At 39.4% G+C, this 10128-nt stretch overlaps 1 protein-coding gene and 1 long non-coding RNA gene across 4 annotated transcripts in view; one reads left to right on the top strand and one right to left on the bottom strand.

Moving 5' to 3' along the window:
- Positions 1-9412, top strand: part of FMO5 (flavin containing dimethylaniline monoxygenase 5) — a 35075-nt gene extending 25663 nt beyond the window's left edge. For both annotated transcript variants that reach the window (XM_017515202.2, XM_017515201.2), the window contains exons 8-9: positions 5633-5705; positions 8471-9412. In XM_017515202.2, coding sequence (XP_017370691.1) covers positions 5633-5705; positions 8471-8816 — 419 coding nt within the window. In that variant the 3' untranslated portion in view covers positions 8817-9412. The remainder of the gene's footprint in view (positions 1-5632; positions 5706-8470) is intronic.
- Positions 1-10128, bottom strand: part of LOC119468971 — a 26663-nt gene that overhangs the window by 12170 nt on the left and 4365 nt on the right. The window contains exon 1 of one of the 2 annotated variants that reach the window (XR_005197789.1): positions 8300-8471. The exons of the other annotated variant lie outside the window; for it this stretch is intronic. This is a non-coding gene — a long non-coding RNA (uncharacterized LOC119468971). Of the gene's footprint in view, positions 1-8299; positions 8472-10128 lie in introns of those variants that run through there. 2 annotated transcript variants of the gene reach the window in all.

The raw sequence follows: 10128 nt of genomic DNA on the forward strand, positions 1-10128 counted from the left end.
TAGTAGAGACAGGGTTTCACCATGTTGACCAGGATGGTCTCGATCTCTTGACCTCGTGATCCACCCGCCTCGGCCTCCCAAAGTGCTGGGATTACAGGCGTGAGCCACCGCGCCCGGCAACTATAATTTTTTTGAACCATCAACTTTAACACCATTGCTTAACATTACAATTGTTCTCTAGACTGGCCAGACCACACCTAATGATACATTTTTAAAGTGAAGCTGGAGCGCATTAAATAAGGAGAAAGAAAAATGGTTTAAGGGATTTGAAAACATGCCATCTGAAATACAACTGAAAAAGCTGGAGAGAGATTTAGCTTGGAGAAGATAAACTGCAGGAGAGCTATGAGAGTTCCCTTCAAATATCTGAAGGAATGGTCCATGGAAGAAGGATTGGATTTACTCAGTATAGCTTCAAAGGGTCAAACCAGAATCAAGGAGTGAAATCTTGAGGGTTGCACATCAGCTTACCATTAAGAACAAATCTAAAACCTTTTTCCTATCAGCCTGTGCCATTTCATGATGAGACTGGCAGCTTCTGAAATTCTAAGCAGAATAGGAAAAGGACGACAAATGACTGGGTGCTCACTGGGCTGGGGGCGGAAGGGGTATGAAGTAAATTCAGGTCCCAGAATAGAGAGAAACAAGACAGTGTTTAAGGGTCCTTCCAAAGAAGAAATTCACTGATTCTTTGGTTGTTGTAACAAATTTTGCTATTGTTACTAGCAATCAATTAAAACTATTCAGTGTTCCTGTTGGAATTACAGCTTTTTTTTTGTTTTCCCTAGTGAAAATCTTCATGGTAGCAGAGAAAAAAAGAAGCAATGGTGTTAAAGTTCATGGTTCAACAACCTTTCTAAATTTCTCCAAATTTCTATCACTCCCAGTTCTATCCAACAGATTATGTACTACCTGAGAGTACTATGCAAGTAGTCAAATGCAAATAGCCCATTAGGTTGGCCTAATTCTAGTCATATTAAAGTGACCTTTCGATTGGGTCAATTAAATGAAGGGAGAACACTTCAGTAAAACAGGCTGCAGCATCTTACTACACTTTAAGCAACTGGGACTCTTTTTCAGGACCAAGTGAATTATTGAGAGGAAATAGAGAGGAGTATTTGCAAGCATTATGGCTATGAGATTAGGGGATCCTAGGGAAAATGTACAAAAAAAACCAGCTTCCTATGCTAGCAGAAGCCTACTGCTAATTCCTCCAGCTTTTTTCTAATACCTGAAAGGAAGAAATCTTCAGAATTCTATAACTCTACCAGACTTCCAACAGGAACCCTGGTTTTTTATTCTGTCCATGGCCAATCTGTCTGCCTCCCACATTCTTACCTTTCTCTTCCCTGAATTCTCCCTTCGTGATGCCAATTTTAAACCCTTTGGGTTAGCCGGTTTTTCCCATTTTTTCATGTCTGCCCAAGAAAGCCTGCCTCCTTCCTTGTCTGTCCCCGACCAAACCCTATTTTCCTTCTTCCTCTGTGTCTGGAATTATAGTTCTCTTGTGAAGAAAACACTCCTCTCTTTTCTGGAACACTGAATTTGCTTCCTTGCCTTGACTGAAATGAAACACAGTTTCTTTTTTCTTTGCCTCTTTTGCAGCTCTTCCAAGTGTTTTATTTTCACTCAGCAACTTTCTTTCCTTGAAAACCACATCAAGTTACACCAGCTCTCTGGATCACAAGAAGGCAGTATGTCATAGCATGGCATTCAAGTTCCTCCACAAATTGGATACAGCCTCCAATTTCAGGCCCAATCTTTCACTTGTCTTTACCATACTTCCTACAATACTCCAGATGCCCTGGATGATGTACCCACTAAGCAGCAAACACAGCAGGTACCCTTGTACCCTGTGCTTTTGCTTCCACTGTCCGTTCTTCTTGGTATGCCCTCCCTTTACCCTTTATTTGTATAGAAAAGGTCTATGTGTATTTCTTCCCTCCCTTAGTAGTATAGTGATAGCCCTTTATGTAAAGGATGCATGTTTATTTGCCTTTGTATTGCAAACCTAGACAAGTGCCTAGCACATAAGAGGTATCTAATAAATCTCTATTCTAATAAATACCAGCTTAGCCTTGAGGTAAGTGAAGTTCTAAATTCTCTTGTAGAAACTTCTTATTTGAGGATCTCAGCTTATGGGCTACGTTAGCCAATTCTGAGTTATGTTAAAAGCCTGGACTGGACTGGAATTGTGGAATGGCAGCCAGATCTCTTCTCTCATAACATTAGCTATACACTGAAATGTGGAGGGGCAAGTCAGGATTACACAGATACAACCTGCTTTAGGCTGACAGCAGACTGAAGGCTTGCCACCACAGAACTATAGTTCAGGCTCTCTTCCCCACCTTGTCTTGGATCCATTAGAAGATCTTCCTCACAGTTCTTCAACATTGTTGAGATAATATATACTGACCTCTTGGTATGTACCAGGCCCTCTGCTAGGTGATAGAGATGCAAATACAACCAAACAGAAAATCCCCATCTTTCTAGAATGCAGAGTCAAGCAAGGAAGACTGTATTAGTCTGTTCTCATGCTGCTAGAAAGAACTGCCTGAGGCTGAGTAGTTTATAAAGGATAGAGGTTTAATTGACTCACAGTTCTGCATGGCTTGGAGGCCTCAGGAAACTTACAATCAGGGTAGAAGGCACCTCTTCACAGGGCTGCAGGAGACAGAATGAGTATGGAGTAAAGGGGGAAGACCCCTATAAAACCATCAGATCTCGTGAGATTTCAGTATCACGGGAACAGCATGAGCAGCATGAGGGTAACCACCTCGTGATTAAATCACCTCCCCCAGGTCCTTCCCATGACACGTGGGGATTGTGGGAACTACAACTCAAGATAAGATTTGGGCGAGGACACAGCCAAACCATATTCAAGACAGACAAGTAAACAGACACTTAATGATTTGTTCATTCAGCAGATATTTAACTATATCCTAAGCAAGTGCTCCAGTAACAATGCAAAAGAGCTGCCATGGGAGCAATGGGCAATAAGTACCCAATTTTCCCTACAACTACATAGGAATTTACTAAAAGGACAATGAAATCTTGGCCATGGAAGGGAAATAATCACTACTATTTACGCAAAGTTAGAGAAAAGTGACAGAACAAATAGGGTTCTGGGAACTGCAAGTAGTTAAAAATGCTGGTAAATAAAGTGTTACAGGAATGAAGGAAAATGAAGCTAGAGATATTCACAGGCAATATCAAGAAGTTTGCATTTCATATACACGGTAGATACCCACTGAAGGATGTTAACTGGAAGAGGAGTCAAATCATGTTTGCAGTTTAGAAGATATGTTAGAGGGGAGTGAAATGGGAAATAGATCAGTAAGAGCCTGTTGTAAAAGTCTCAGTAAGACATCATGAGGGCTTTAAACTAAGGTAATGACAATCTAAAGGAATTGGAGGAGCCAGACTTAAATGAAATTTCACAGGCAAATCTGAAGAATTTGGTGTGACAGAAGCATGTTGGAGAAGAGAGACAGAAAATAATCTGTTCAGGTGTTGAGGCCATTCATTTGAATTGGGAATCTAAGATGGGGAGCAAGACATGGAGGGAGATAAGAAATATGCTAAAGCTAATATGTCTAAACAAAGAAACACTACAAAAACAAAATTTATGAATTAAGACATAACTGCACCACAGGGTATGCAGGTAAAAAGATGTGTACATCTTTAAAAAATTTTTTAATTTTTTTACATTTTTTCACCCCATGAGATCTAGACTAAGATGTATATACATCATTATCTATCTATATATAGACAGATAGAGAAATAAATAGGTGGGTTTTTTGGGTTTTTTTCTTTTATGAATTGGGATTGGAATCACAATCATGAAATAGAACTCCTCCTTCACGTTTCTAGCTAATAGAAGTAAAACCTGTGTTCAACCTGAGAAAGCTGATTAGAAAAAGAAATAAAACTTGTGGTTTTAGAGAAGTAATTTGGAAATTAACTTTAAAATGCATTTCTTTGAAGAGACCTATGATTAATCTTAAATGGAGCATTTCAGTATTTCCTGATTGATTTATGAAGATAAGTAATAATTCCCATGGCTAAAATGTAAAAACACATGGAAAACCACAGAAGCCTATTTCAGAGTGTTGAACTTCCGAGTTCCATATTTTAAGAGGGATATACCAGGAGAGTTATTAGAGTATGCTCAGGGAAGGTCAACCAAGATGGCAGAGAATGTAAAACCCATTATATGGGAAACTTGAACTGTTTGGCCTGATAATGAGAAGACTTAAAGGAGTTATGATAATTGTTTCCAAATGTTTCAAGAGCCGTCATGTATTAAGATCAAACTCTGTGGCTCCAGAAGGCAGAACGTGGTCCAATGGTACAAAGGCAAAGAGTCAGATCATGGGGTCTATAAAAAGTAATAAGGTTCCAGCAGCTAGAGCAGTCAAATAATTCTGTCATCACCTCAGATATAATTATTGTAGATACCCATCACCAGAGATGTTTAAGGAGGAATGAGATAGCCACCAGGTTAGAGTACTTGTAGAAAGAACACTTGTATCAGGTAAAATGTATTACAATTCTGAAATTCTATATTCCAGAATTTTATGAAATATAGAATATAATTCCAGTCAACCTTAGGACTGGATGTGGCCAAAATCTTCTACATGGCATAGTCCTAGTTATAGGGGAATACAACTAATTGTTTAAGCTTAGCATTATCCATACTGACTTATATTCAGCCTTTGTCTAGCCCTGTCCTTGGTGTATAATTCCTGCTACTGGAACTGTTTGTGCATTGTACTTAAGTTTATCAGTCAAGATTAGGTATTATGAATTCCTCTTGGCCTTAACCCCTACTCTTATCAAAGAAACAAGTTTAGAAGGTGACGTTTAACTTCCACAGGACTTTAGGCATAAAATGTGATTAAGATTTTATTTTGGCCAGGTATGGTGACTCACACCTGTAATCCCAGCACTTTGGGAGGCTGAGACGGGTGGATCACCTGAGGTCAGGAGTTCAAGACCAGCCTGACCAATACGGTGAAACCCTGCCTCTACTAAAATTACAAAAAAAATTTAGCCAGGTGTGGTGGTCTGTGCCTGTAGTCCCAAGTACTCAGGAGGCTAAGGCAGAAGAATCACCTGAACCCGGGAGGTGGAGGTTGCAGTGAGCCGAGATCATACTATTGCACTACCTGGGTGACAGAATGTGACTCTGTGTCAAAAAAAAAAAGATTTTATTTTTACTTCCTTCTCTTTCTGTGACATAAGGCCCCTTTGTTATCAAGAATACAGGTACAGGTGTGTTTCCCCACTCCCCTGCCCTTTAACTTTGTAACTGATTTTCCATATACTTTTAAGGCCATTTTCTCACGTCTATATATTTTTTTCCCAATTGAAAGAGTACATTAAGGAGGAGGCAAGTATTGGTTGGAAGTCAGAGTAGGGGAAATCTCTTCCAAAGCAGAGTAAGTACAGTAAGCTACTGTGGTGGCGGTAGAGTAAGGTGTTCAAGTGGACTATAACCTCTTTGAGTACAGGAAACTATCCTGTATTTCTCTGAATTCCCCATAGCATAGTAATTGTTTATAGGATTATAGGATTATTGTTCCTACTGAGGTAATTTTACAGTTAAAATTTTAATTTTTATCTTTAGGGCTAAAAACATTGCCCTCACAGAGTGAAATGATGGCAGAAATATCTAAAGCTCAAGAGGAAATTGAAAAAAGGTAAGAAAATGTCCCAGGAAGATATATGGTTACTATTTCTACTTATTTTTTTAATAAGAGAAATATTGTAATTTATTTAACTTCTTCATTTTAGCTTAAGGTGTTAGATTCTATCTTGAAGAAAAACTGAAAAATAGTTTGTGATGATAGAATGGCGAAATAGCACTAGTAGTCTGAATATGGATGAGAAGGGAGAGAAAAGTTTTAGGTGTTTAAAATCCTGTGCTTAATGCCTTAAAAAAAAAGTCACGGCCGGGCGTGGTGGCTCAAGCCTGTAATCCCAGCACTTTGGGAGGCCGAGGCGGGTGGATCACGAGGTCAAGAGATCGAGACCATCCTGGTCATCATGGTGAAACCTCGTCTCTACTAAAACTACAAAAAATTAGCTGGGCATGGTGGCACATGCCTGTAATCCCAGCTACTCAGGAGGCTGAGGCAGGAGAATTGCCTGAAGCCAGGAGGCGGAGGTTGCCGTGAGCCGAGATTGCGCCATTGCACTCCAGCCTGGGTAACATGAGAGAAACTCTGTCTCAAAAAAAAAAAAAAAAAAAGTCACATAGGAAAAGCATATGGAAAGACAATCAGGTGTATTATTTTTGTGAGGATTACCTGAAGTGCTAGTGGAGTTGCCAGAGGAAGGAAGTGATGGTGAATGAATGAGAGGCAGCTATGAATGAATCACAAATCTGTAGGTAGATTTACAAGTCTGCAGGGGCTGCTTTGCAGGCTACGTTCGTGCGACAGCACACTCAAGTCACAGTGGCTCATGGTATGCATAGTCCTTGTGACCTGGGAACATGGTAACAGCTAGCTGCTTAGTGTTTGGTGAACACAATCATTTAGCAGTCTGAATTTCAGAAGTTAAGCTCAACTGCTGGGTGTTTTTTATTTGGATAAAGTGGAAATTGATAGTAAGTATAAATTTCTGTGGAAAAGTGAGAGGCACAATTGTTCCAGGCCTAAAGAGGTGGCTATCTTCAACTGATTATACTAGCATAACTCTCCCTTGTCTGGGAGGAGGAGAAGGTAAGTTTTTATTTAAGTCCATTATCAATTCCAGGTGATCTCCTATTTTCCTCCTTCCTTTCACTGCCAAACTTCTCCGCTAAATTTTCTAAATTCTCACCTTTTGTCCCTCCTAAGCCTTCTGCATTATTAACTTCCATCCTTACTCCTGAAACTGCTCTCTTCAAGGTCATCTGTGACCAACTTCATTTTCCTTCCTCTCACTACTGAGTTTGATGCTTTTAAACATTTCTTCCTTCTTGGAGTACTTCCTTTTTGGGCACTAAATGATCTTATTTTTATAACTTTCCTCATCGCTTTCCTTTGACTTATTTTTGTCTGATCACCTTCTGATCATGGATATAATATAACCTTTATTAAAGGCCAACTATGTGTGTACATTGTTTTATGGGTTTATTTAACCTGCATAATCAAGGCAGGAGCTAGTAAACCTCTTTTGTGAAACTCATGAATACTATAGTTTTTTTTCTTTTTGAGATGGGGTCTCAATCTGTTACCCAGGCTAAAGTAAAGTGGCACGATCTCGGCTCACTGCAGCCTCCACTTCCCGGGATCAAGCAATTCTCCTTCCTCAGCCTCCCGAGTGGCTGGGACTACAGGCACACACCAACAATGCCTGGCTAATTTTGGTGTTTTCTGTAGAGATGGGGTTTTGCCATGTTGCCCAGACTGATCTTGAACTCCTGAGCTCAAAGTGATCCACCTGCCTGGGCCTCCCAAAGCGCTAGGATTACAGGTGTCAGCCACCACATTCAACCTCATGCTATAGCTCGTGACCTACTATTACAAGATAAATAAATACATGCCTACAAACCCTTGAGCCAACATGATGTTCATAAGGGAAAGCTCTCAAATTCTTTACTGCTTTACTTTTTCTCTACTAAATCTAGTTCCCTTTCAATACATTCCTACTTGACCCTCTATCAGGTCCTCTGAAATTCCATCTCACCAGTTCTACCTCCAATTTATTTTCTATCCTTTTTTTCCTGTCCCTATTCTTGGATTCTTTAATTTCAATTAGCTTGACTTGGCTTTTCTCTTCCTCTCTGTCCTACGTTCCTTCTTTTCATTACAGAAAGTAAAAAGGGAAAGTCACTCATTAGCTCACCAAATCCCACTGCACCACACAGATATCACTGTTAACCAACCACATTTTCCCCCAATAAGTCCTTTTAAATCTTTAAATCTGCACTTGGTGTAATCATTTCGTTTGTCTGCATTTGTAGGGCTACTTCCTCTTGTGGAATAAGTCACCCTCCATCATCCTTTCAGGATTCCAAATTAACACTGGCTGTGGGAAGTCCTACCCTGTAGACCCTGCCATCACTACCCGATGGAAATAATTGAGGATGCCATATTTGAGAATTTTTGTGGTGGATTTTCTCTCTCATAACATCAGAGTTCTTTGTATCTGGATGTGCTATATAACTTCCCTCATCTTATTTGTATCTTTCACACCCTTCAAGAACCAAACAATTACAGCTCTCTTTTAACTATCCCATCTCCACATTTCTATTTAGCAGTCTGAAACCACTCAGAAGTCTCTGCTTCATGTTGATCTGTCTTACCTCCTTTTGTAGAGCCTAAGATCCTGAAGGACAGTGACAAATGTTTTCTTTCTTCTCTATATTCCACAGCTCCTAGTCTGATATTGAGCCAATAGCAGGCACTCAGAAGACAGTCATTGATTGATTGACTGAATTATTGACAGGCCCTGATTTCTGTCTTCTCTACTTTAGGTATGTGGAGAGCCAACGCCATACCATTCAGGTAGACTACATAGATGCCATGGAAGAGCTTGCTGATTTGGTGGGAGTCAGGCCCAATCTGCTGGCTCTGGCCTTCACTGACCCCAAGCTGGCATTACACTTATTACTGGGACCCTGCACTCCAATCCACTATCGTCTACAGGGCCCTGGAAAGTGGGATGGGGCTCGAAAAGCTATCCTCACCACAGAAGATCGTATCAGGAAGCCTCTGATGACAAGAGCAGTTGAAAAGAGTAGTTCTATGACTTCAACAATGACAATAGGCAAGTTTATGCTGGCTTTTGCCTTCTTTGCTATAATTATAGCTTATTTCTAATTGTCCTATTGTCACTGCCCCATTTTTCATTGGGAAGCTTGATCTAGAGATGCCTTCAGAATCTGACAAGACTGACTCCCAGTTTCACATTGCCCAGAAATCTACTTTTCTGTCTCTTTCAAAAGCATTAATTCACTTTCCTTTTTCCTACAATGAAACCTATTGTTCATTTGTATTAATTCATCTCCCGTCCACTCATGATCCATCAGTCTTTCTTCTGGTAATCCCTAGACTGTGAGCTCAGGTACTCTTAGTCGTCTTCATATGTCCTTAGCACAGTTCTTGACATTTGTTAGGTGCTTAATAAATGTTTGCTGTTTATCAAATGTTATGGTAGGGAGAGTAAGTCGGCATCTGTATAAAATTGCTTACCCCATGTAACTCTTCTTCTGACAGGATTTGATTTTCTTTTAGCCCACTTTTTTTTCATATTGTAACTCAATGTTTCCTGAGAGATAAGAGAAATAATGGTCTTATAATATGTAGTTGTATGCAAAGATAAGAAATATAGATCTTAAGACATTTTGTTTCACTTGCTCTTCACTAGTGTACTTGATACATGGTCTTTATTTTCTGAATAAATAAATTGCTTTCAACTACCCAGGCTCATAGTCATTCATCATCTACCATCTGCCAATGAGATCAAGTTGGTTGAGAAACTTGGGATTTTAAATTAGCTGTCCTACTATTTTTAATCTCTTTGTTCCCATATGAGGATCCAACAAGACTTTATCTTAGGAAATATAATAAGTAGCTTCCAACTGTTGCAGTATGGTCTACAAATGTGATTTGATTCATCTTCCCCCACTCTAATTTTCTCCCCTTTCTCCTCCCTTACATGCAGTCTAAGTAATAAGTATTCGAACAAGTCATTTATGTATTAAATCAGAATTGACAACAATTCTGCTTATACCAGTTTTTCTCATCTTATAAAGTGTAGTTCTGAAAAACAGAGCAAACAAAATGGAAAGCAGGGACTTGGGTTTACATTCCAGTGCTGCTGATCATTCTATTTTCTCATCTGTGGAAGTTTCGCTCTGTTCTTGTTACATGGAGAAATTAACTAAGTGTCAGCTGTCAGGCACACTGAACTCAGGTGATGTTCATAAAATAGCTGTTGTATGTTTGTATTTGTGTTGCTGCCTATTACTTAACAACAGGATAAATTTGAACAACTGAAAAGAAAAATGTTAGAGAAAAACATTAGAGTGTATTATCTTTCCTAATATAAACACATGTAAGAGAACCAGAAATGTGAGAACTACAACTTCTTTTTTCTTTTTTTTTTTTTTTGAGACGGAGTTTCGCTCTT

Source organism: Cebus imitator, unplaced genomic scaffold (assembly GCF_001604975.1).
Source record: "Cebus imitator isolate Cc_AM_T3 unplaced genomic scaffold, Cebus_imitator-1.0 Scaffold543, whole genome shotgun sequence".
Lineage (NCBI taxonomy): Eukaryota > Metazoa > Chordata > Mammalia > Primates > Cebidae > Cebus > Cebus imitator.